At 39.5% G+C, this 27,066-nt stretch overlaps 2 protein-coding genes across 5 annotated transcripts; one reads left to right on the top strand and one right to left on the bottom strand.

Moving 5' to 3' along the window:
* Window positions 1-5,377: 5,377 nt before the first annotated feature.
* LOC124858624 (cytochrome c) lies at window positions 5,378-8,144 on the bottom strand. Of its 2 annotated transcripts, none has more exons than XM_047350698.1 (3): window positions 7,998-8,144; window positions 6,551-6,727; window positions 5,378-6,410 (listed from the first exon to the last, which is right to left on the bottom strand). In XM_047350698.1, exons 2-3 carry the CDS (start codon window positions 6,717-6,719, stop codon window positions 6,265-6,267), a joined length of 315 nt encoding a protein of 104 aa, XP_047206654.1. In that variant the 5' UTR covers window positions 6,720-6,727; window positions 7,998-8,144; the 3' UTR covers window positions 5,378-6,264. The 2 variants fall into 2 exon arrangements, with proteins under 2 accessions (XP_047206654.1, XP_047206655.1); XM_047350699.1 differs by lacking the exon at window positions 7,998-8,144 and adding an exon at window positions 7,614-7,875.
* A 4,839-nt stretch (window positions 8,145-12,983) lies between these two features.
* rbm45 (RNA binding motif protein 45) lies at window positions 12,984-25,816 on the top strand. Of its 3 annotated transcripts, none has more exons than XM_047352251.1 (11): window positions 12,984-13,288; window positions 13,570-13,692; window positions 16,349-16,475; window positions 16,659-16,784; window positions 16,884-17,054; window positions 18,512-18,632; window positions 22,882-22,975; window positions 23,148-23,305; window positions 23,526-23,601; window positions 23,719-23,857; window positions 25,394-25,816. In XM_047352251.1, the coding sequence occupies exons 1-10, from the start codon at window positions 13,013-13,015 to the stop codon at window positions 23,833-23,835; spliced, it is 1,389 nt and encodes a 462-aa protein (XP_047208207.1). In that variant the 5' UTR covers window positions 12,984-13,012; the 3' UTR covers window positions 23,836-23,857; window positions 25,394-25,816. The 3 variants fall into 3 exon arrangements, with proteins under 3 accessions (XP_047208207.1, XP_047208208.1, XP_047208206.1); XM_047352252.1 differs by having other exon boundaries at window positions 24,638-25,816; XM_047352250.1 differs by having other exon boundaries at window positions 23,719-25,816.
* The last annotated feature ends 1,250 nt before the right edge of the window (window positions 25,817-27,066 follow it).

Here is a 27,066-nt window from a genome sequence, read left to right as displayed (position 1 = left end):
ACCTGTCATTTTAGTGTGGGAGGTTTCATGGCTAAATTGGACCAGTCTGGTAGCCAGTCTTCATTGATTGCACATTGCACCAGTAAGAGCAGAGTGTGAAGGTTCAATTAGCAGGGTAAGAGGACAGTTTTGCTCAAAATATTGAAATGCACACAACATTATGGGTGACATACCAGAGTTCAAAAGAGGACAAATTGTTGGTGCACGTCTTGCTGTCGCATCTGTGACCAAGACAGCAAGTCTTTGTGATGTATCAAGAGCCACGGTATCCAGGGTAATGTCAGCATACCACCAAGAAGGACGAACCACATCCAACAGGATTAACTGTGGACGCAAGAGGAAGCTGTCTGAAAGGGATGTTCGGGTGCTAACCCGGATTGTATCCAAAAAACATAAAACCACGGCTGTCCAAATCACGGCAGAATTAAATGTGCACCTCAACTCTCCTGTTTCCACCAGAACTGTCCGTCGGGAGCTCCACAGGGTCAATATACACGGCCGGGCTGCTATAGCCAAACCTTTGGTCACTCATGCCAATGCCAAACGTCGGTTTCAATGGTGCAAGGCGCGCAAATCTTGGGCTGTGGACAATGTGAAACATGTATTGTTCTCTGATGAGTCCACCTTTACTGTTTTCCCCACATCCAGGAGAGTTACGGTGTGGAGAAGCCCCAAAGAAGCGTACCACCCAGACTGTTGCATGCCCAGAGTGAAGCATGGGGGTGGATCAGTGATGGTTTGGGCTGCCATATCATGGCATTCCCTTGGCCCAATACTTGTGCTAGATGGGCGCGTCACTGCCAAGGACTACCAAACCATTCTTGAGGACCATGTGCATCCAATGGTTCAAACATTGTATCCTGAAGGCGGTGCCGTGTCTCAGGATGACAATGCACCAATACACACAGCAAGACTGGTGAAAGATTGGTTTGATGAACATGAAAGTGAAGTTGAACATCTCCCATGGCCTGCACAGTCACCAGATCTAAATATTATTGAGCCACTTTGGGGTGTTTTGGAGGAGCGAGTCAGGAAACGTTTTCCTCCACCAGTATCACATAGTGACCTGGCCACTATCCTGCAAGAAGAATGGCTTAAAATCCCTCTGACCACTGTACAGGACTTGTATATGTCATTCCCAAGACGAATTGACGCTCTATTGGCCGCAAAAGGAGGCCCTACACCATACTAATAATCCATCCATCCATCCATCCATCAACAGGACAACAATATAGTCAAAGTCCAGACCTGAATCCAAATGAGAATCTGTGGCAAAACCTGAACATTGATGAGGAAAGATGTGCTCAATACAATCTGGCAGAGCTTAAACTACACTCTTTGGCAAAGAACAATGGGGACATTTTCTGCTCAGATGTGAAAGTGTGGTGGACTTGCAGGTAGTTATAAAAATGATTGACTCAGGGAGCACTAACCACAAATGCACACCACACTTTTCAGATGTTTTGTTTTAATAACAGTAATACACTACTATGTGCTGGTCTATGAAATAAAACGACATTGTGAATATGTTTAAGTTTGTGTTTGAAACTTGACCAAATGTGGAAAAGTTTTTAGCCTCAATGGATAAAAACTGCAAAACCAAACTAAAACAAAACTCCTATTGAAACAGAAAAATTTTCTACAACTTTGAAATTAAAATCCATTGTCTCAATTAGACCAGTAAATCGCATTTTTAATCACAGAAAACAAAAACCTTCGAAAATCACATTGAAATGTTTTCATCCAATCTTCGACCTTCAAAAAGTCTTTGTCTCCTAACATATGAGACAAACTGGCCTCATTTAAAACAGATCCTGTTTCCTGAGTTCCTGCTTTTCATTACACGCCTGTCTGTTACAAAAAGCACTATGTTGTGCAATAACCGCATTTGCCATTAGGTGTCACTAAATATCCATAAATGCCTGCCCAATATCCCTGTTTGTTTCACACATCAGGTTACAGAGGCAGTAGTAGCTTAAGATAAGCTTAATTATATTTGCAAAAGACAGAGATCCCTACAATGATCCAATAATGATGAAATCAAATGGTTGTAAAGCTTTATTACACTTTTCCAACAGTAATTTCCAGAGTTTACATCCTAACAGCAGCAGCCTCTGCATGCACCCAGGCTTTTGGCTGTGAGCTTGTTTTAAAGACATTTCTGTCACGTTGCTGCTGATAGCTGAGCTTTGGTCGAGAGGAGGTGACACTGATCCTGGCTCGAGCTGCTTACAGCTGGCTCATTTCCCACAAATCCAAGAAGAGCAGAGGAGGATCATGTAACATAGACAGTAACTAAGCAGGTGTGGCACTCAGATTGTCCAAATCCATAAGTACTGATTATAACACCTTAGAATAGATTGCGTGTGCCCAGTCCAAAGATTATGCTGGTGAGATCCTGTCTGGAGAAGATTAATCGCACTTAGGAATCAGGAAGTTTAAAGTGCCATAGATTGATCAAGAAGGAAGACTCAACCATGGAAGTGAACCTGAGCTGGGCTGGATTTGATTTTAGTTTGCAGTAAGAGTAGGTTTGTTAGGATGAGCATATTCCACCTCACTTACTCCTTTTTGACTTTCTATGATAAATTAACACACATAGGTGCAAAATTGTGAAGTGGAAAGAGAATAATACACGGTTTTCAAATATTTTGTTTTGTATGCAGCTCCGACAAACTCACACTCACACTGCCTTTTGCTGCATTTCCACCTGCAAGTACTTCGAGGAATTTCGCTACCAGCTTAACCCATTTAGACACTAAGATCTGCATTTGTGTACATTCTTCTTTGCAAAATAGCTCAAGCTCAGTCAGAATAGACAAAGAGCCTCTGTATACAGCAATTTCCAGGTATTGCCACACATTCTCAGTTAAATTTAAGGATCCCCTAGGGGAACTAACACAGTAAACATACACAGCCACACTGAAAAACACTTCAGGTTCTCAGCCACAATATAAGTACAAAATCTGTTTAATGCACGAAAAAAGCTCACACACTGCAGGACTCCATTCCTGACTTATTTAAAACCAGTAATAGTGAGGGTAAGTTCAGGGTGATGTGATATGGAACCTCAGTAATCTGACATACAGATCTCACACCATTCTTCTGACCAAGACAGGCTAAAAGGCTTCCATCATTAAATTAGACAGAGCTAAAATCTTTTTTATTCTATAATAATACTGAAACTTGCCAAATATATTTTTATGACCTTGCTGTGATTTGATCACAATGTTCATTTACATACCTGTGTACATATCAAATACTGCTCAGTGCACACCTAAGACCTTACTGAGCATTTGTTTTGAATCAGAAAGGTGTTCTTATGTTTGTTATGGAACTTTCTCTTCCTAAAAACCATAAATAATAGGAACTGAGAAAAAAACAAACTTATCAGGTATCTATTGAGATATTGAAACACCAATATTCTAATTTGTTAGAATCATCTGAACAAAGCCTCTTCTTCCATGTACATTTTATTGCCAAACATATTCAGTCTGCATTCACACGCATATCAAGTGACATCCTGTTCTAAATCCATAGGCTTTGATATTATGTGGGACCCCCTTTGCAGCTATAACAGCTTCAACTCTTCAGCAAAGGGTTTTATGGAAGTTGAGAGTAAAGATTTTGGGAATATTGTTATACAACTCCAATTCCAGTTAGATTATGACATGATGCAAAACGTAAATAAAAACAGAAAGCAATGATTTGCAGATCCTGTTCAACCTAAATGCAATTGAATCCACTATAAAGACAAGATATTTAATGTTCAAACTGATTAACCTCATTGTTTTTTTTCAAATATTGACTCATTTTGAATTTGATACTTGCAACACCACGTTCCACAAAAGCTGGGACAGGGTCACCAAAAGATTGGGAATGTTGAGTAATGCTCAAAAAACACCTGTTTGGAACATTCTACAGGTGAGAACAGGTTCAATGGAAACAGGTGAGTTTCATGATTAGGTATAAAAGCAGCATCCCCGAAAGGCTCAGTCGTTCACAAGCAAGGATGAGGCGAGGTTCACCACTTTGTGAATGACTGTGTGAGCAAATAGTCCAACAGTATAAAGAACGTTTTTCAACGTAGAATTGCAAGGAATTTATGGATTTAATAATCTACATTCCATATGATCAAAAGATTTAGAGAATCTGGAGAAATCTCTGCATGTAAGCAGCAAGGCCGAAACCAACAATGAATGCCTGTGACCTTCGACCCCACAGGATACACTGCATTAAAAACTGACATTATTTTGTAACAGATATTACCACGTGGGCTCAGGAACACTTCAGAAAACCATTGTCAGTTAACACACTTTGTCGCTACATCTACAAGTTAAAACTCTACAATGCAAAGAGAAAGCCATACATCAACAACACCCAGAAACACCGCTGGCTGCTCTGGACCCGATCTCATCTGAGATGGACAGATGCTAAGCGAAAACGTTTGCTGTGGTCTGTCGAGTCTCCATTTCAAATTGTTTTTGGAAATTTTGGACATCGTGTCCTCAGGGTCAAAGAGGAAAAGGACTATCTGGATTGTTATCAGGGCAAAGTTCAAGAGTCAGCATCTGTGATGGTATGAGGGTGTGTTAGTGCCCATAGCATCATGGGTAACTGGCACATCTGTGAAGGCACCATTAATGCTGAAAGGTACATACAGGTTTTGGAGCAACATCTGCTGCCACCCAAGCAACGTCTTTTTCAGCAAGACGATGCCAAGCCACGTTCTGCATGTGTTACAACAGGATGGCTTCATAATGAAAGAGTTCTGGTTCTAGACTGACCTGCCTGCAGTCCAGACACATTGTGAAGCACAAAACATGACAAGAGACCCTGAACTGCTGAGCAACTGAAGTTGTTCATCAAGCAAGAATGAACAAATTCCACCTACAAAGCTTCCAAACGCTTATAGAGTGTTGTTAAAAGGAAAGGTGATCTAACACAGTGGTAAACATGACCCTGTCCCAGCTTTTTATGAACATGTTGCAATGAGTGAATATTTGTAAAAAAAAGTTTATCAGCTTGAACATTAAATATCTTGTCTTTGTAGTGGATTCAGATGTATATATGTGAACAAGATTTGCAAATTATTGTATTTTTATTTTCATTTTACACAACGTCCAAACTTTCTTGGAATTGTGGTTGAAGAAACAGACTGGATGCCAATGCAGTGGATTTTATACACCTGAGGCCATAGCAGTGATTGGAATACTTGAGCTAAATGATCTGGATGATGAGTGAATACTTTTCATAATATAAGTGCTACTTTGTGCTGACCTATTACATAAAGAACCAAAGCGGGAAAACTTTTGAGGGGTGTGAATACTTTTGAAAGACAAAGTCAAGTCAGAATAAAAAAAGAAACAAGACATTGTTTTGCTTCTGAAGTTTTTATTTTGACCTTTCAACCTTTCTGTCCAAAACCAAACAACACAGCTACAAAGTCCTGTCTTTAGAGCACCGAATACAGTAAAATAAATTAAACCGACACTTGCAGTCTGTGAAACCAGGTGAATATAATCTGTCAACCCAGATGGTACCCTTGGTAGTGTTTCAGAAAACAGAAGCGCTGCAACATTGTTAGGCATGGTGACTGTTTGCCAGCTGATTTCACACTCTGAGCATAGTTGGTGGTTTTTAAAAGGCCGCGATAGATATTAAACACTCACATTTCTTCGCTGTGCAGAGGCAGATATCAAGCGTGTGACCCTTAGCATGATTCATTACCTCAACGTACATCAAATCTGCTGCCAGGCAGGAGATAAAACAAGAGCTCAGAGGGGCTTTTCAGTTGTAATGAAACACAAAAGGAGGTATTGTCCAAGTTCAGCATGTGGAAATTTAGGAGCGCTCATAAAAAAGTTGAAACTTAATACCAAAACCCTACCAGATATCCCAACATTTCCCCGATTATCTGATATTTGCTTACTTTTATGAGTTATAATGTGAAAAATGAACCGTTGTCATGGTGAACAGAATGAATGACAGGTCAGGCCACCTATCATGGCAAGTAATATTTAAAATTAGATTAGCATTTATTAGGACAGATCCACCAATAATAAGGGCTGCAGTGTTATGTTTGGTCACTTGTACATCTCCTGGAACCGTTTCCTTTCCATTTTCACCCAACATGTATGAAATAAATACACCTTCTGTACAAATGACTAAACATAAAACCAGATACTGAACACGTATGGAGCTGAATATAACCTAAACAAGTACATTAAATATTCTGATTTTTGTTTGCCTTTCTTAACATTTTCACGATGTTGATGACTTGAGGTACGCAATGAGGTCCTGACGCTCTCCCTTCTTCTTGATGCCAGCGAAGATCATTTTGGTTCCAGGAATGTACTTCTTGGGGTTCTCCAGGTACTCCATGAGGGTGTCCTCGCCCCAGACGATACCTGATAGGATAGAAAAAAACCTAAATCTCTTCTAGGCTTTAAGGTCTTATTATTGCTTAAAACAGATTTGTGTTTTCAGCACTTTAACTGAAGATAGTGCTACTTTTGATTTGTTATCTATCCCAGAAACAGTAACTGACCTTTGCTCTTGTTAGCATCTGTGTAGGAGTAGCCCTCCGCCATTCCGGTCTTGCGTCCGAACAGTCCATGCAGATTGGGGCCCACCTTGTGCTTGCCCCCTTGCTCCACAGTGTGGCACTGAGCACACTTCTGGACAAAAACCTTCTTTCCTTTCTCAGCATCACCCATGATGAGCTCTGGAAACCCAACGAGGTGGAAACAGGATGCAGAGGGAAGCAATAAAAACAATTGTGAAATTTGTGTCACTGGTGTAATATCAATAACAATGACACAGATGCTATAAACTCTTGTCCTTTCTTCTGTAAGATGCCCTCTGTGAAGGTTGTTTGAGGTGACACCTTCTTCCTGCTTTCTAAGTTGTCTAACAAGTCTAGCCTTGCTACTGTATCCTGGCATCTGGCTGGAGTATCTGGGAAAGTCTGACAGCAGGATGCCACAGCACAAAACCACCGCCAACATTTAGTTTCTTTCCAGAAAAAAAAAAAAGGTTACCAGGTTTGAGAGTTAATTAGGGTCAGACTTGATAACATAAATCAGGTGGGGACAGCTTTGGTGTTTAAGTTCTTAAGGTGAGAAGCCAACACTAATGAACTTAGCTTAAGGTGTTTTAATAATAGGTGCTCCTGTGGCTTCAGGTGTTTTGAATGGTAAGTAAAGCAGATTAGTTAACAAGATACAACTCTGATTCTCATGTCAAAGGTTAATTTCCACTAAAACCTACCTAAATCTTTCTTTAAGAGGTTTAAAGCTGAACTCCTCCAAAAGATCTTAAAGTGACCCCAATTATTCTCTGTCAGTGTTTTTTTTTTAAAAGAGATTACACTCCAATTACACAATCATTAAGTTGTTATATTTAATTACTTTATTATTTAATGATCAGCTGTAGTAGAGCTTGTTACCTTGGCTTTTAGAGGGCTGCAGCAGATTGATGCTTTTTAAATATGTTAAATCTAACTGAAATGTCCCTCATACTTAAGGTAAATATGTTTAGGGATGTGCTTTCTGTTATAAATAGAGCAGACCTGACTAACTTTGATCTCTGTCTCGTCCGGACTGGCCTACCGGTAGATTAGGCGGGTGAACATCTCCTATAAAGGCAGTCAAGGATGCTTCAATGTCGCTCTCCAAGAACAGCACCGACACGATAGTTTCTTCTAAAAAAAACCTCTACATTATCTTCAAGAGGCCCGGGTGACCTTGACGTGAATTAAACAATTACTTAACCGCCAAAATGTCCGCATGCACATTAAAAAATGCTGGCGTTACTTAACCGTTACATAGTACGCAAAGAGAGCAAGTGAGCTATTCATCAACGTGGAAGCTAATGGTAACTGCACACCATGTCCTTAAACTCGCACAGATCCTCTCTGAGCATTTTTCTCTGAAAACTACGTCTGCGTCTATGTATGTAATATATCATAATTCAATAGAACGCATAAACATTACCTTTCGGCTAAAACGTAACGGTGAAAAATCTCTCGGAAGCAGAAGGGTCCACCTCTGTCGGCTGAATAGCGCTTACTGACGAACGTGCGAAGGTCACTCCACTTTAAAGGCACCGGCTATTTGCGTCATTACGCAACACGTCACATGCTGAAAATTTACGCCACGCTCATGCTACATTCAAAGACAACCAGGAATTTCGAAGTTTCCAAAACCAGCCCTCCATGCATTTATTAAAAATATAGGTTTTACTCCGTAACATACTAGTTGAGGACAACTGATCTGTATTCATAGAAAACATATGACAATATATTGTAAAAATTTGGGAATAGAAGGAATAGATTCCACTCCAAAACGAATGGATGAACGCTTGAGAGCACGTGGGTGAATCACGGCCCGATGGACAGTTGAGGCATCTTGACTGTCTCCACCTGACCCTTGGTGACCCAAAATGAATACAAAAGTTCTTAAATTGTTAAAGTTAAATACATTTTAGATAAACATCGAGGTATCTGAACACGTCGTTTAAGCTAAACATCTCAGATATCATTGTATTTGAAGCATATTGAAGGTCATCTCCCTGTTGGCAAATCCAGATTGAAAATTAATCCTGAGGAACCTCGTTTACAGTCTGGTAAATACTTAGGTTTAGACCCAGGTTTTTCTTCCATAAAGACCAAAAAGAAGAGAAAAATACTGCACATATACAGTACATTGGCACTGCATGTTAGGATGAATTGTGTGGTTTAACTGTGCATTTAACCTCTATTGCGAAATTCATTTTCAAGTTCTAGTTTGAAAAATTACAAAATTATTCAGAAGTTCACTGGAATGGAAATACATAGTGGGAAAGTTTTATACCCATTTTTTGTTCACACATTATCATGTCCTTTATTTTCTTCCATTTTGCACTCCTGAACAAACCATTCAGTGCCCCTGTGCTAAAACATTACCTATCAGTTTACTTAGTTTTAATGAGTTATGGAGATAAACTGTTACAAAAATACTCACATTTCTTGGATATTTTATATAAATGAATACTATCTTCAGACAATTCTGAAAAAGGTGTATTACAGTCTTTTTCATTTCCCATGTTTGGATCAGTTAACTTACAAAATATAACAGATTATCTGATCAAACCATCAACAGTTGTGAACAAACTTCTGTGAGTGGATATTTTATTTACGATTTCAAAACCCAAAATCCATTACCCTACTGCATAAGTAAAATCGTGAATAGCTTGGTACAAAATGTCCTGTAGCAGACAAGACAAGACATTTTGTTTCTCTGGGTTGGCTAATTTGGTGAGTCAAGGAAAATAATTTTGGTTAAAAAAAGGCCAATTTATAAGCACATTTGTGCCCCTGTTCTAACTGAACAAGCTGAAATTATAAATAAATATAAAGGCATAAGTGAAGAATTTTAGTTTCTAAATTTAAAAAAGGAAATTTTGAATGTGGACACCCAGGCTCTACATAGGGAGTATGAAATATTTATGATTTGAGTACGAATTGATGCATTGCTGGTACAACATGGCCATGTGACAGACGGAACCATTTTGTTACTGAAGAGGTCAAATAAAATGACTAAAACTGCAAAGGTACTAGAATAGAATAGAATAGAATAGAATAGAATAGAAATATATATCCTTTATTGTCCCACAGTGGAAAAATTCAGGCGTATCGGCAAAGCAAGAATAGGAGACTGTACATTAAGGGCAAAATGTCAAACTAAATGGCAAAGAGGCTAAATAACCAGCAGCCGCTCAAGCAAACTCATCTAGCTGTTAATTCGCTTCACCACCAGAGCTACTTTACCACAGTTTGACAGCCTTGACCTTGGAAAAACTAAATTTCAGTCTAAAATTTTAATCATTTTTAGATCAAAGTGTCATACAGACCTCATGATTAATACACCAAGAGCGAAGAACAAGAGGCATTTTCTGACTAAATTATGAACAATTCTACAAACTTAGGGGATGAGAGGGGCAAAAATACAGCAAATGTCGTTTTACATGGCTTAAGGGACAGTTTTAGAAAGCATCCCACAATCTTTGAGTATGCTACCTAAGTTAAGTCAACATGTTTATATAAGGGAGAAACTTGATAAGACTGTCTGACAATTAATTTGGACTGATAAAGATGTTTCACATTTGAGTATGTTGTTTCTGGAGATTTACAGTCAGTATGGCTGTCTGTAAACATACTATTACTAAATCCCTGAGTTAATGAACTGATCTGAGCTGAAGTCTAAATACAATCTAATCTTCCTTAGCGGTAAATACTTTACTGCACCACAAAATAATCCAAGGGCATGATGACACAATTAGGGAATCGTTACTTTAAATACAATTAATCCCATCACCAAATCTATTTTTTAATTGTAATAATGTTATTACTGCTAATAACTGCAATCAAAACCACCCAGTTCCTAAAGAGAGCTGTCCTTTTCCCACAAAACAATCTATTTTTAAAAATGTCAGAAAAGAGAAGAAAAAATAAAGGAATTCTCTGTTTTATAAAGAGTGAAATTTAATTTTAATATTTAAAATGTTCTTTACACACAAGCTTTACACACACGTTTATTGTATCCTTGAATACTGTGTAACTGTAACAATACCTCCACGGTTTTATTTGGATTTTGAGTCAAGAACAGACATGTCTTATCCATTTTTCCTGTACTTTGTTTTCTATTCATGTTTTTCACTGCACCCATTGAGTTATTTGTTTTCATACATATGTACAATTAATATATGTACTTAAGTTCTGTATTTAAATTAAAACGTTTTCTGTAAGATTCCTTTTACTTGTAAAATATTTTTATTTACTAAAATGTTCAGGGACAATTAATTACACCCTTATAACTTTATATTTAGGTAAAATGATTTCTTGAAGCATTTTTTCCTTCTTTAAATCCAGTCCTGGTTCTCAGAAATGGTATAATTAAAAAGGATTAGCGTTTCTGAGGTAAATCGAATGTAGCAGAAAGTGCTGACATCCATGACCACTGTTTTATTTTTCTTTTTTTGTTTCTTTGGATGATAAAGTATTTAGGAAAAATGTTCAGAAGGAATTCTAGGACAAGAAGCCAGATTTGTATGTTTTGTATGCTTTGAAGGTCAGAGTGATGAATACTGTTGCAAAGAAGTGTTTCATTAAAACAAAAAAAACAAAATTCTGTTGAAGAATGTAAGCATGAATGAAATTAATACAATTAATAACACTAATTTAAGGGCAGACATCTACTAAAAATGAATGTTGCAATAATGGTTTCGTGTTTTGCACAAAACAAGAATGATGTTGATGATGAGAATGATGCAAGTAGTAATAATAATAATTAAAAAAATTTGTTTTTTTCCATGTTTTGCAATGATCATGTGTGCATTGATATCTTCTGTCTTCAAAAGAGCAGGTGGTTAGAAATTAAACCGTCATCAGCGTGTTTAAAAATAAATCATGTGTTTCAACACTTGTGTGATCCTGCAACCAAAAGCATCCTCAGTGGCAGAACAGGTAAGGAAGAAGTCTTCAGTTTTGTTGACCTAGTGGACAATGTAATGAGTTTATCTAAAGTATTTTTGTTTCCGCTGTTTCACCAGTTTCGGGGCAAAGTGAGGAGTTCAGGTGAGAGTCTGCCAGGGCAGCCTCTTGTCACTGATCCTGTCTCTGATACTCTTAGACAGGATCTTAATGCACATCCTTCCTCCATCATGGACTTTTAGGATTTGCACATCAGACCAACCGGTCACTGCTCTTCACACAATCCTCATTTATCTGGATGCCAAAAGACACATATGTTCAGATGCTTTAAATCAACATTGAACTTAATCCTCACCCATCGGTTTAACCGAACCATCTGGTTATGAAAAGAACATCTTTTCGTACTAGTTGCTGGACTTTATTTTCATCTCGAAAAAAAACGATTTTGACTGGCAATAGTCCATTTTGTCCCCGGTAGAGGCTTTAAGATGTGCATTTTTTAAATAAATTAGATCCATCCATGACTTCAACAGTGCAGTGGAGCAGCACCTTCTCTACTACACATGAGGCCCCAAGCTCTCTGTTCATCTCCCGCTCCATCTTACCATCACTCAAATACAAGTTATCAGGATTCTTAAATTCCTTATAACTTGATGCAGAAACTGACCCCTAATCCAGAGGGAGCCTCATTACCAAAAATGACGAGGAACTGTGATGATATAAATAAATACACTGAACTGAGCCTCACATCCTGTCTTTCAGGTGAAGTGGGATTGGTTAGGCATGGGTTTCTGCCTGGGCCCAGTGTTCCTGGTTTGTTTAAACATAATTGCTCCTAACATACTTGGCTGCTTTCCTTTCCAGGCTGCCCTGGAATTTTGTCTCTGGGTCTGGTTTTGTTTTATTTGGGTTTGAGTTTAGATTAGTTCAGGCTTGGTTGGGTTTATTTTGTTTCTGCACCATACATCACTTGCATGTTGTCACTCTCATTAACATCCACACCACATCCACAACACTACTTTACTGTGTCCCAAATGGCATAAATTATTTGTTTCGGTTTGGTATTTCTGGTATAATTTAAATTGAGAAAAAAAAATCTATGTTGTAAGCGGGATACAGGGTGTATTTCTCCCATTTTCCACTAGATGGAACTAAATCCTTACATAGTAAACAGAGTTGGATCGCTTGCAATATCTGTAATAAAGATCAATAAAGGCAGCATTCGAATAGAAAGCCAATTAATGTAAGATCTAAAACTATGCATTTTCAATGTTTTTATTAACATACATGTAATTCATATTCTTGTTTTATTCAAAACGAGTGAATGTGGGAGAAATCTACATTTCAGTTTGAAACTCTTACATTAAAATGTAAAATAATGCATAACCTTAGGGTTGTTAGGAACACAGAAAATGCCAGAAAATGTCAATTGTTTTGGACCTGCTCTCGTCTCTGCAACTAGCTGACAACGAAATAGTAAAAGATTTATTTTTTCGTAGGAGCACTCAAACGCATCGCGTTGTAGAAAGAAAAGCCAAGATGGAGGAAAGCTCTTCTAAACATATACCAGAAAACCTGGACGATCCTCCCAACAGCCGTCTGTTTGTGGTCACAAGTCGGTGTATAACAGAAGATGAGCTTCGGGATAGTTTTTCCAGTTTTGGGGGCATTCAGGGGGTCTGGCTGGTTAAAGACAAGCAAACAAAGGAGCCAAAAGGTGTCTCCTATGTTAAGTTTGCCAAGTCGTCACAGGCCTGTTTGGCCATGGAGGAAATGCATGGAAAGGTGCTGCTGGAGGGGACTAAACCAATAAAGGTACGACTAACACCTGGTGCTGGAGTAGTTGCATGGCGTGACTAAAATACTATTATTTACCGGTTATTTGAGTGAAAGCGTGAGCTAACATGCTAATGCGACGACGTTCAGGTTCTCCGTAAATCAGCGTGTTCTCCTGTCAATAAGCGTTATAATTATCAGCATTTACATTTTAATTGCTGAACGAATGACAATAATGTGACTTTCTTTCAACGCATTGGCCTAACGTATGCTGTGGGTTTATGAATATATTATTAGAATGTGATGTTGATCTTTTTTAGGTGTTTATAGCACAGTCACGGTCGTCAACCAGACATAGAGACGTTGAGGATGAAGAGCTGACCAGGATCTTCGTCATGATTCCCAAAACCTTCACAGAGGAGGACCTCAAAAACACATTCAGAGTAATTACTAACTAACGTGGTCTAAGATCCTAGTCTTTTTTTTCTGTGCTTCCATTTAAATCCAGCTAATACTGCAATGGAATGAACTTCATGTCAGCAAAAAAATTAAAAGGGAAATAATGTATTTTTATGCTGGTTAAAAGTGGACAGACTATGTTGAAAGTCATCATGGTTAATGTTCCCAGTTTCAAGTTGAAGAACCTTCTCTCAAGGTTTCCTAGACGGATTATAAAGGGACAGTTCATAAAATTTTGTCACTCTTTTCAGAAAGTTTACCTTATATTTTATAGACATAGGTTTCTTTAACTTTTGATGGTTATGGCTTACAGATCAGGAAAACCCAACCCTGAGTGTCTCAGAGAACTACATTATTGTGAAAACGTTATAACATATATCATCACAAATTGAGTGGAGGGAAAAGTGTGTTAGGAAAAGCCTTGAGAGGATTGTCAAGTGAACTCCATTCATAAATTTGGGGTAGCTTCACATTGCTGAGGCTCGTGTCAGCGAAACATTTAGTAGACATGTCACCTCACATGTCACCTTCATACATCCCAATTTGCTGTCAATTCTGCACAGCTGCATGTGGTGCTTGGACCGCCTGGTCTCCACCCCCAAATGCTAATGCAAAGTAGTAGAAACAACCGGAAGGCACCCACCTGTGTTTAAATAACCATGGCAACAGTGCTGTGACGGTCACCTACATACCACGAGATATAAATGTAGTGAATTACAGCAAAGCACCAACTTCTTGAATGACATCAGCGACTCAAACCTGACTGAAAATAAAACGATTTTCGGCTCAAACCCGTTTTGTTCTACATTGTGTGTACCTAAACCAAACTGTGCCGTCTAGCTGCTGCATTAAGCTCAATCATAGCGTAATGCTGATGATTATTATGATGTGAATATGCCTCCTATATTTCTGTTAGGAAGACTGTCACCACACACGCTATGTGAAGAACTTTAAACCTTTGGAACCATTCAGGATGTCACCTAAAAATAAATGACCTTGCAGCCAACCATCACACACAGAGTCTGCTGGGATTTGTTCCCAACACAACTATTATATAAAAAAAAATTATAATAATTAATATAGCAAAAAGGTTCCATTTCGTCATTTGGGTTTAAACCATAAAAACTAAAACTTGTAAAAAAAACATCAGGTTTTATGCTCCGTTAGTTTAATTTATGGGGAGGTTGTCTATAGTTTTATTATTGTCTATTTAGAAAGTTTGCGTGGCTGCTGCACATTTTCACTCGATGTTCACTTTTGTACATGCTGAGTTGTGCGTAAAACATTGCGCCACAAGGTTTTTGTGCGTACGCACGCTTCGTACATGAGGCCCCAGCAATGTTGCTCAGTGGTCCAAAGTCCTCGTTTCAGATGAAGGTTTCATTTCATTTTGAAATCAAGGTTCCAGAGTCTGGAGGAAGAGTGGAGAGAATCTCCACAGAATTAACATTGTTTGAAGTCCAGTGGGAAGTTTCCACAGTCAGTGATGGTTTGAGGTGTCATGGTGGGCTGTTGGTCCACTGTGTTTTCTGTGGTCCACAGTCAACGAATCTACCAGGACATTCTAGAGAAGTTCATCTTCCCTCTGCTGAGAAGCTTTATGGAAATGCTGATTTCATTTTCCAGCAGGACTTGGTACCTCCCAACATTGCCAAAGGTCCGAAAACCTGGTTCAATTACCATGATGTTGCTGTGCTTGATTGGGCTAGCAAACTGACCTGACCTGGACCCCATAGAGAAGCTATGGAGGATTGTCAAGAGGAAGATGAGAGACACCAGATTGTTGGTTCTGGTGTCTCTCATGTTCCGCTTGATGACCCGAAGGCCGCTATCAAAGCAACCCGGGCTTTCAACACACTTCAGCAGAACCACAGGCTGATCGCCTCCATGGCATGCCGCAATCATGCAGTAATTCATGCAAATGGAGCCCCAACCAAGTATTGAGTGCATAGAAATGATCATGCTATTCAAAAGCCTAACATTTCTGTTTAAAATGATCATTTGTTATTGATCTTATGTAACATTCTAACATTTGGGCTTTCATTATCTGTAAGCCATAATCATCAAAATGAGAAGAAATAAAGGCTTGAAATATTTCACTCTGTGTAATGAGTCTATATCATAGATGAGTGTCACTTTGTGAAATTAACTATTTCCATGATATTCTAATTTTATGGGATGTGCCTTTTTTAAATGCCATCTTTTTCCACCTCTTGCATGAGTAAAGATCAGATATGGGTCGTCTGAAAGCTCTAAGTAAAAAGTACCAGTTTTATGGCATTGACAACACATGTTTGACATGATCTAATTTCTTTTATTTTACTAAATCAAAAAGGCTATTATTTTTCTCACTGTTGCTAAAATAATACATTTATTATTATGGTTATAATAATGCGTATTGTCACCTTAATTTTGCTATAGACTAAAGGAAAAACGTAGCATTAAACCCACTAAATGTAGCAGAAGTTTAGGTGCAGCCGGCTGCTTCACAGATACGTAATTGTCAGCTTGCTAGCTGTTTTACCTTGATTAGGGTGATGGTGGCTGGTGCTCTTTCAGTTCCCATGACTGTCCATGTTTTCCACTTCCTTACTTTTATTTCTTCCCTATGATTGTTTTCCTTCTCCTTCTGTCTTCCAGGAGTTTGGAGATATTGAATATTGTGTCATCATCAGAAATAAGTTCACAGGTGAAAGTAAAGGACTCGGCTATGTGCGGTACTACAAACCCTCTCAAGCTGCCCACGCCATAGAGAACTGTGACAAATGTGAGTCTGTGCAAGATGTACGACGCTACCGATTCGCTCTGGGTTCCTGATTGATTCATGAGTGTTTCCAGTGATTAGTTCAACAGATTGTTCTGTATGATTGCGGTAATTGTGGACTGGTGGTGAGGTTAAGACCTTGTTGTCATCCGAAGCCCTGTTTGTCTCATGAGAAACTGTCTCCAGCTTACAGGGCCATCCTGGCTGAACCTCGCAGTAAGAACAACTCCTCTGAAGATTACTCCGCAGGAGGAACCAGGGGAGGAGAATACAGCTCTGCTGACTCCGTTAACCAGTACCCCTTCACCACCCGTATGAACCTTACAAACAAGATGGACTACACATATCAAATCTGATCTCTTTTTGCATTACTGACCTTGTTTTATTTATTTTATAATTTTTTTACTGCAGCTGATCAGGGAAGCTACGCGATGCTGGACCTCCGCCAAAGTGACTTCACTCGCTCTCTGATGATGTCCACGCGGGCTGTGGTCTCCCAGGAGCAGATTTTTGCTTTGTTTGACCTCATCCCTGGCATGGAGTACTGCGAGCTTCACAGAGACTCCTATGGCATGAGCAAAGGTAGTCGTCCCTCTATGGATGTTTTCTGATGGCCTTGGTGTTTGTTGTATTGGGACAGATGGTGGGTTCGACGTGAACCCACCGCTCTTATGCCTTCTAGAGCCAAAGCGAAGTAGACACATAGCCAAGTGGATGAGAAGTTGTGAAGTTCAGGGTGGCGCTCCATTGTTACAAGGCACGGGGAGGTATTTATAACCATAAGTAAAAATATCACAGTATTTACACAAAATGTTATTTAAAGAAATGCATGAATAAAACTAAGTAATTATATTAAGATAAATTATACAATGTCCCTGTTCACAAAGCAGTCAGTAATTGTAATCTATTGAAATCAATCTAAAGGATGAACTCCTGACTGAAAAGCAACCTCTGTTACATGTTTGTAGAAGAATGAAGAGATTTCTGTAGGTTTCTCAGGTTTAGGGTTTATTTAGAATCACTTCACTTCAACATTAGATTAGAAAAACAATCAAGCAAACTTCTAACAAATGAAAGCGAACAGCTAATTCTACTCTACAAGCTACAGGTTAAGGAGGAAGTATTACTACTAGGGGTCAAACTTACAAAATACTAATTAAGCTAATGAAATACTAAGAATTATCTGGAGCTTATGGCAGAAGATCGGTCTCCTTCTGCTGCCTAAATATTAGACATTTTTTATTATTACACCTTACAGTAGTGTTATCTATTTGTTCAATCATTTTATTGTGATTTATACACAGACTAAAGACCTGCTAAATATAGTAATAGTTTTAAGGTTTCTGTCGCACAGACTTGCGTATGTAACAAGCTGGTTAGTCGGGCTTCCTGCTCCAGTAGCCAGCCTGCAGTCGGCTGTATAACAGACATGTCGTTCAAGGCTTGCTAGCTGTAGTTTTAATGTCTTAGTAAGAGTGATGGGGGAAACTCCTTTAGTTTCCTTACCATGGGTGTCTGATGTTTTTGGAACAGGAAATATTTCTAAACAGGCAAAATTTATCTTCTAAGCAAAAGAAAGTGTATTAACCTTCTTTCTACAAGCTGGCTGGCAGTGCACAGCAACAAGTGTCCAGTGCTGTTTACTTTGTGCTCCATATTTCTCAGTGAAAGAACTTTACGCCATTGGAACAGTATGATGAAAAGGTTTTCTAACGTTTAACTGTTTAAAACCGTGCTGTGCCTTGATACTGGTAGCTGACCCGTTTCTGATTGTGGCCAAAGGTGCTGCTATCACTTGATGGTTCTGGAACACCGGCGTCGATGATGTCAGCACACACTGCAGTTAGGTGTCTTGGCCAATTTGTGCTCAAATATGAATGGATGCTGAAAAACAAAGAAATATGTGAGGGAAACTGCAGTAAAACGTTTGATATAAGCTGAGGTTTGGTTTCAGCAGTTTCTGTTTAATGTCCCTGGGTTGCTTCTGATTGGAAATGATCCACATTAATTAGGCTCCTCTGTGTGTCTTGCACCTGCAGGTCACGCTCTGATTCGCTACAACAATCTCGGATCAGCCGTTTATGCCAAGGAGAAGCTGAATGGATTTGAGTATCCTCCTGGCAATAGACTTCAAGTGTCTTTTTATGACGACGGAGAGAGGTGTGTACTAAAGAGACACACACACACACACACACACGTATAGTTATATACCCAACAATTTACTAGGTGCCTACAGGAAGGTTAAGAATTAAAAACAAAGTTCCTTTTAAGATTAATGAAATTCCTTCATTAAATAAAATGTAGCAAAGGCGTGGCTGATGTTTACCTCTGACCCTGTCTGCTTGTCACCTTGGCCGTTATTACCTTGTTGTTGGACATTATTGAATGTTAATTGGAGGTCATTTGTAGCGTCACACATTGTGATTCAAGTACCTTATAGATAAAATAGACAGAGATGAAACAAGCAGGAACAAGAACCAGCGTTTGATTGAAGGATGACCAGATTGCTGAAGGCCAGGATGTGGTCCTAGATGCCGCGTTTACTGTCAGGATTTTTTCCAACTAACTATAAACTTGCAGTGCTTTGAAAAACTATTTATAGCTTTTCAACTTGATCCCATTTTGTCCCGTTGCAGCCGCAAACTTTAATGTATCGATAGAGCTGTTATGTTAAGCAGCACGTACCTGCGAAGTGGAAGGAAAATCATACATTGTTTTAAAAAATGTATCACAAAAAAAATTCTGAGAAGTGTGGCGTGTTTATGTAATCATCCGTCTGTTCTGTGATCCGGTGCAATCAACTACCTGCACAGGTTATTGAATTCGTAAATGGAGTCAGCCCATGTGTCATTTAGTGTTTTCAGAGGCCCCATGGTTTATTAGTGAACACGAAGAGCTATGAGAGTCCAGATTTCCACAAGCGATGTAGGGGACATGGCAAACATGTGGAAGTAGGTGCTCTGGTCAGATGAGCTCAGATTGAAACTTTTTGGCCTATACGTGCTGCCACACACCTGACCTAAATAACTGGGTGGTTACTAGGCTGCAGGAGCACTTGATGGTCATGCAGTCCTTTGAATCAGGTGTGCTGGAACAGAGACACGTTTAAAACATGCAGGACAAGGGGCCATTAGAGGCCCTGAGGGGCCTTGAGGACCAGGGTTGGGAACCACTGCTCTAATGCATCGTCTAAGACGCACCGACACATACAGAAGCAGAAAGCGTTGCAAGTAAAGCTGGTATATGTCAAGCACCAAGGGGACACAAAGTGTAGAAACAAACTGTATTCTAGACTGACAATACATCCTCAGGCAACAACACATCAGCCTTCAGCAGCCACCAGCTGCCTAGCGGCCAAGTCTACATGACTACTTTTAGCTGTTGTTTGCTATTTTCAAGATTTCCGCGCTGACTCAAAATGGACATCCACGCAAAGCTCTATTTTTACAACCGCGTATGCGGTGTCACACAATAAACTGCTCGGCAGGAAAAAGTCTCCACATCGAAGTGTTTTATGTGTGACACACCGATTCAAGGAGCCGGTCGCGAGTACGCGCAGCGTCACGGCCACTCCTCGCACAGACAAGTGTATTCATTATCTTTGTCCCTAGTCTGGGTTAATAGCCTTTAAGATCACCTTCTTTTCTGTTAGTTTTTACAAAGCTACACGGCAAATTAAACCTGCCTCCCCGTCCGATGACGTCATTCAGGAAGTGTGGGAAATGTAGGAATTTGTCACCAGAAATATAGGAAATTGGTAAGCTTGACTATGAAGCCGCAGAGTCCGTGCTGCTCACACTACGCCCGACTATTTTCTGCCCTTTACGTTGCAAGACTTCACTGAACCCGAAAACGATCCTGACATTAATTATTGTGTTAGAATGGCCCAAAGTTCAGACCTAAATTCAGTTGAGAATCTGTGGCAAGTCTAGAGAGTAGATTTTTCCAAACGTGCTCTATCTGATCTGAGTGAGCTGGAGCTACTTTTGCAAAGAATGAGCAGTTTTATTCTCCAGATGTGCAAAGCTGGTGAAAATAACTCACATGGCTTCCAGCGGCAAAAGTATTAAAAGGTGATTGTAGTCAAGTCAAGTTTATTTATATAGCACTTTTCAGCAGCAAGGCACTCAAGGCGCTGTACATAAGGAAAAACATTACAATGATACAGAAAATCAAACAACAGAAGTAATTAAAAAAATAAATAGATAAAGTAAAATAAAGAGAATAGAATGATGGATAAGAAAATGAAAGGAAAATTAGACTAAAAATGTAACTAATCATGCCTAGATAACACAGTCAAAGGTCACTCTAAACAAATACCGTATTTTCCGCACTATAAGGCGCACTTAAAAACCATTAATTTTTTCAAAAAATGACAATGCGCCTTGTAATCTGGAGCGCCTTATATATGGATCAATTGGTTAATTGGTTGATCCATACTGGTTGTACACGGCGCTCTGTCAAAATGTTTCAGTACGACTGGTAAACTACAAAGCCGCACTGCTTGCAGCATTACGGCTACCGTAGTCAGGGGCGTCGCCGAAGTAACAGCGGTAAACACCTGTACTGTGCTTACTCCTAGTCCAACACCACTTGTGTTTGTATAACGACCCCAAAATTGCACCTTTCAAGAGACACGCTTACGATGCTGAGTTCAAACTCAAGGCTGTCAGCTACGCAGTCGAACATGGGAATAGAGCAACAGCGAGAGAATTCAACAGTTAACGCTACTATATTGTGAATGTACTAACGTTTGATTTAGTGCATCAAACTGTTTCTTTTACGTGTTTACTGAATCAGGGAAAAGTTCCCTTTCACGTTTTAACTAACGTTTGATTTCAACTTCATAGACTCCAATGCATTCCTAACGTGCGGTTGGCTCTATTCAATAGATTTCTATGTAGAGGAGACCTTACCATGAGAGTGAATGGAGTTATCAGAACGCTGGTTTGTAGTGTATTAATAAAGTTTGACTGACTGACTTATCTGACTGTTTTGTTGACATTCTCTTTAGCACAGCTCCATCTAGTGGATGCATAACGCAACCCCAGTCGAACGTTTGACTGCAGTAGCTTCTATTCTATGCGCCTTATAATCCGGTGCGCCTTATATATGAAAAAAGTTCTAAAATAGGTCATTCATTGAAGGTGCGCCTTATAGTGCGGAAAATACGGTAGGTTTTTAATCTTGATTTAAAGCAGCTTAGGGTTTCGGCACTTTTACAGTTTTCTGGGAGTTTATTCCAGGTTAGTGGAGCATAAGAACTAAAAGCTGCTTCTCCATGTTTGGTTCTGGTTCTGGTTCTGCAGAGTAGATTTGAGCGAGATGACCTGAGAGGTCTGGGTGGTTGATAGACTGACAACAAGTCTGTAATGTATTTTGGTGCTAAGCCATTCAGTGATTTATAGACTAAACTCTTGAGATATGGGGAGCCAGTGTAAGGACTTTAGAACCGGGCTGATGTGCTCCACTTTCTTAGTTCTAGTGAGGACGCGGGCAGCAGCGTTCTGGATCAACAGCAGCTGTCTGATCGACTTTTTAGGCAAACCTGTGAAGATACCGTTGTACAAATGTTTGACTCAGGTTGACTTAAGGCAAATAAAAAAAAATTTTAAAACCATGTTTCATTTTTCTTTCACTTTAAAATGCTGCATTACTTTGTGTTGGTCTGTGACATAAAATCTAAAATAAATACATGGACGTTTATGGTTATAACCTGAATAAATACGGAAACCTTGGGGTGTATAAATCCTTTTTTAAGGCACTGTGTGCACTTACTTGACCATCAATCTTTATTAGCCGGTGCTAGCGTTTATGTAACACTGGTGACTGTAGGAAACCGGACTGATTTGTGGTAGAAGCCGTGTCATTAACATATAAAGGAGTGCACTATCTTAGGAAAACATGTAGTGATGACGATATGACGCACAATCAATAAACAAATAATTCAAAAGTATTCATATCTGTCTGGTTTGGCCAACAATAGGCCCCAGATAATAAATTTCTCTAGCTACTGAAAAGAAATATAACCCATTGTTTCCATGTCTGCAACCAAAACTGACAGAAAAAGTTGCTTCTGACTGACGTTCGTGGTTTTCTTCATTGAAACAACTTGGTTGTTGTTTCTTAATGATTTTTGTAACTAGCAACCTCTGCTGCAGTTAACAAAAGGTGTCAGTAAATATACTCCAGGCATAGAAAGCCTGAGTGCATGGGGTTTAAATAATTAGCTAACCCTTACTGCAGTTCTTCACAACATGCATATTGAGGACTATAATATCCACATCACAATTTTGAACAGATTTTTAAGTGAAAGAGTGTGTTGATGTGTGACATCTGTGTGACTGTGGGAGCAACAAGCAGACGTTTGGCACTCTGGATGATAGAAAAAGGTTGTGTTTGTGTGCAGCCCTGCAGGTCGGATGGCCACTCAGTTTGTCACAGCTCAGATCATCTCTTCAGTGTGGAATGGAGCCTCCAGCAGTCAAATGATCAAACCTGCTGTGAGTTTATTCAGACAGGTCGCCCCCCCCCCCGTCATCCTTCTAATTCCTCTTGCATGTCAAATTCTGTCTCAGTTGTCTAAAAGATGTCTACTTAACATAGATTTTGGCCTAAAAATCTCATATATATTTCTGATGCTCCTCTATTACACCATGTGTCTCCCCCTACCAGGGGTACCCGTCTGTCTTATCAGTGCCTCGGGTTCAGACAGACGTCAACCTGCCTCCCCTGAAGAAACTCGCTCCATCTGACAGTAAAACCAAAGAGCGCCTGTTTGTGGTCTTCAACCCCTCCACCCTGCCGCACGACGTGCTGGAGGACGTCTTCTGGTAAACATCATTACTACACTCTGTCATGATGTTGTGGAAAAGTCCACATGGATTCTGTTCATGTTCCGTCACAAATTAGTTGGATATTCATTTAAATGCCCAAGCAAGTCAAAGCTCTCTGACTGTTTATGACTCTCTAGATTATTCACAGCAGATTGTTATGTAACTATACACTCCAGACAGGTAACACTGGCACATCTCCTACTGTCTGTCTCTATAGTCGCTTTGGATCCCTGATTGAGGTCCATTTGGTTCCAGGAAGGAAGGTTGGATATATGAAGTATGCTGACAAACAGGCAAGTCTCTTAAAGTTCATGATGCTCTCAGGAATGAATGAAGAAGCATAAAGATACATGGACAGGAATTGGTTTAAGATGCACTAGAGGAAAATCAAGTCTCTTTCTGTGCCTCAGTGTGCAGACGAGGCTATGGCCGTCCTCCACGGTCGGATTGTCAATGGAGTAAAGATGAAGGTGATGCTGGCTGATCCTCCTAGAGAGGAGTCTCACAAACGTCCTCGTACTTACTAGGAGATGAGGTCAAAAATGATGGGTAAGTGTCACGTTTTACAGAAAATAAGCACAGAATGTCTAAAATATCTTAGTTACATTGTCTTGCAAAAGACTTCATACACATTTCGCGTTTTGGCACAAACTTTAATGTATTTTATTGGGATTTTACGTTTTTAACTAACACAGAGTGGTGCATCATTTTAAGCAGAAGGAAAATGATTCATAGTTTTATTATTTTTTTAATTATATCTGAAAAGTTTAACTTGCTTATGTATTTTCTGCTGTGCACACTTAGACTGAAATCTTTACGCTTTCTTTCTTGTTAAATAGCTTTAGCTCAGTGAGTGAAGGGCATTTATGAATGTGGATTTTTACATTTTTCCACAGATTTGCAGTTAGATTTAGGTCTGGACTTTGACTGGACCCTTTTATGCTCTGATCTAAACCATTCTATTGTAGCTCTGCTATATGTTTAGGGTCAGTATCCTGCTGGAAGGTGAACCTTTAGCCTCAGCCTCGAGGTTTTCGGCCAGGATTGCCCTGTGTTTAGCTCCATCCATCTTCCCATCAACCTGCTTTCCTGTTCAGAAAAAGCATCTCCGCATCATGATGCAGCCAATACTGTGTCACCCTGTGGATTGCGGGTTTTATTGTTAGTTTTTCCCCACAGTGTTTTTCATATGGGCCAAAAACCTTGGTCTCCTCTGACCAGAGCCCCTTCATCCACATGTTTGATGCGTCCCCTACATGACTTGTTAAACTGCTAATTGAACTATGGCTTTCTTTCATAAATGGCTCTCCTCTTGCCACACTCCATTAGGACCAGATCTGAGGAGTACACACCTAAGAGTTCTTCTGCCAAGATTCTCCCACCTGAGCTGTGGATTTCTGTGGCTCCTGCAGAGTGATCTTAGCTGCTTCTCAGACCAATGCTCCCCTCACCCAGGAGAACAGCCGTGTAGTTGTGCCACACTCTTCCCAGTTTTGGATGACGGATTGCTCAGGGCTTTGTCAGATATTGTTTGGAATATTATTCTATAACCTGCTTTAAACTTCACCACTTGATCCCTGACCTTTCTGTTGTGGTTCTTGGTGGTCTTCATGATGCTGTATGTTTCAGGGTATCATACCAGAATGGGCTAAATATGAACCTAAGATACAGCTGTGCACACATTTATTTTAAAAACTGCATCATCTTCCTTCCATTTAACATGCAACACTTTGTTTTGGTCTACCCCATGAAATCCCAATAAAACCAGTAAAACTTTGTGGTAGTAATGTGAATGTAGAAACATTTGTGGGGTATGATGTCTTTTCCAAGGTACTGTCAGCATGCAAACTCTTGTCTCTTATTCAGACTACCTGGCATCAGACTTCTGCCCTTGTTTGAGCAGATCCATATTTCCTCTTATTGAGAGGACTTGGTAGACAGTGAGAGCTCAGTTAGATGAGATGCAGGCTCCTCAGCCCTGCAAGCTCCCAGAGAGCTGATAGCTTTTTGATGTTGAAAAGATGTCATCAGAAATGTGAAGAGTTGTTTCCCCTCCTGTTAACACTGCAGCTTCTTGTTCCCCAGGCGACTATTGTCATAACAAAATGACACCTGACCTGACAGACCGACAGATATCAACATCTTCTCCTGACCTCTGACCCGACCCTTTGTCTGACTCGTATTCAGTTTGTGAAGAGCTTTGTTTTTTCTCTGTTAAATGATGTTTCTGTTTGATTCACATTTAAAACAAGACTTGTGATTAAGGCTAGATTTGAACTTTAATGCCTTTAGCTAGATTGTGGTGCAGGCGATCAGTATTATGTTCTGTTGAAGCTGTAAGCAGGATCCTGCAGTGTGCTAAAAAAAGCTAGAAAACAGGATTTGTTCGACCTGAATAGTCAGTTTTTGTTTGCCTACAGCCTGAACTGTAAACCCATGCTGAGCTCATGTAAATGTTATCAGATCCTTTTTTTTTTTTTTTTAATAAAACGTACATCAAGGTCTGCATTCATCCTGACTTGTCTTTTTTTACAGCTATCTAATGAACGACTAAACATGTAGTTGTTACTATTTTATTACTGTATCATTAACCATTTTGGCACCTTGACACCCAAGTGTACATTGTGCAATGCAATCTATTTTGTTTTTAATACTCAATATGTCTTTTAAATGTTAAACTTATATTTTACTTTTCATTTTAAAATTCCACGATCCCTTCTGTTGCACAGTGTATAGAACAAGAAATATGCATGTAATCCTACACTTTTTACCTTCCAGACCACTTGGATCCCATTATGACCACATATTTTTTAAATATTCTAATCTTCGCATATTATGATGTATTTCGGAGGAATGCCAAATAACTCTAAACCCCTTGCTTCAAAATGAAGGAATAATAGATTTAGGTGTTATAATCTCCCTAAACCATAAGGGGTCACCAGAGTGGAGGCCTTATCCTACTTTGCAAAATGCATGGCAATGGAAAAAATATGAACAACACATAAATATTATTTGTGTGTTGGTACACTGATAAGAATGAGTGGTGTGAATGGGGTTAAGAATATATTTATTTTATTATGACTGAAAGGTCTTAACAAAATGATCCGAAACGCCATATTTTGATGAGGTTTAAAGTCATTCTAAAGATCAAGCAGGTTTGTCCATCACGCTCTTCCATGATGGGTTAAATCCATTCCAAGGAGACTCCTGCTTATTGTCAGCTTAGTTTTACTCATGTTCAATCTAAAGGTTTCCATTGCCATAATACATTTAATACTGACCAGATCTTTACCAGATTATTTTACACTAGAAATTTAGTCAAAAAACAAATGCACAGGTACAGGGTTGGAACAATGAAACTGAAACACCTGTCATTTTAGTGTGGGAGGTTTCTTGGCTAAATTGGACCAGCCTGGTAGCCAGTCTTCATTGATTCCACATTGCACCAGTAAGAGCAGAGTGTGAAGGTTCAATTAGCAGGGTCAGAGCAGTTTTGCTCAAAATATTGAAATGCACACAACATTATGGGTGACATACCAGAGTTCAAAAGAGGACAAATTGTTGGTGCACGTCTTGCTGGCGCATCTGTGACCAAGACAGCAAGTCTTTGTGATGTATCAAGAGTCACGGTATCCAGGGTAATGTCAGCATACCACCAAGAAGGACGAACCACATCCAACAGGATTAACTGTGGACGCAAGAGGAAGCTGTCTGAAAGGGATGTTCGGGTGCTAACCCGGATTGTATCCAAAAAACAT

Source organism: Girardinichthys multiradiatus, chromosome 22, assembly GCF_021462225.1.
Source record: "Girardinichthys multiradiatus isolate DD_20200921_A chromosome 22, DD_fGirMul_XY1, whole genome shotgun sequence".
NCBI classification, from domain to species: Eukaryota; Metazoa; Chordata; class Actinopteri; order Cyprinodontiformes; family Goodeidae; genus Girardinichthys; species Girardinichthys multiradiatus.
The sequence above is the reverse complement of the archived record's forward strand: the minus strand, read 5'-3'. Positions and strand labels throughout refer to the sequence as shown.

Bases quoted from the DNA above. Each gene is read 5' to 3' on its own strand.
- LOC124858624 (XM_047350698.1), bottom strand. From the start codon at position 6,719: ATGGGTGATGCTGAGAAAGGAAAGAAGGTTTTTGTCCAGAAGTGTGCT. The intron at 6,411-6,550 runs GTCAGTTACTGT...CTATCCTATCAG, and splicing joins AGATGCTAACAAGAGCAAAG to GTATCGTCTGGGGCGAGGAC.
- rbm45 (XM_047352251.1), top strand. From the start codon at position 13,013: ATGGAGGAAAGCTCTTCTAAACATATACCAGAAAACCTGGACGATCCT. The intron at 16,476-16,658 runs GTGAGTCTGTGC...AACTGTCTCCAG, and splicing joins CATAGAGAACTGTGACAAAT to CTTACAGGGCCATCCTGGCT. The intron at 22,976-23,147 runs GTGAGTTTATTC...TCCCCCTACCAG, and splicing joins GTCAAATGATCAAACCTGCT to GGGTACCCGTCTGTCTTATC.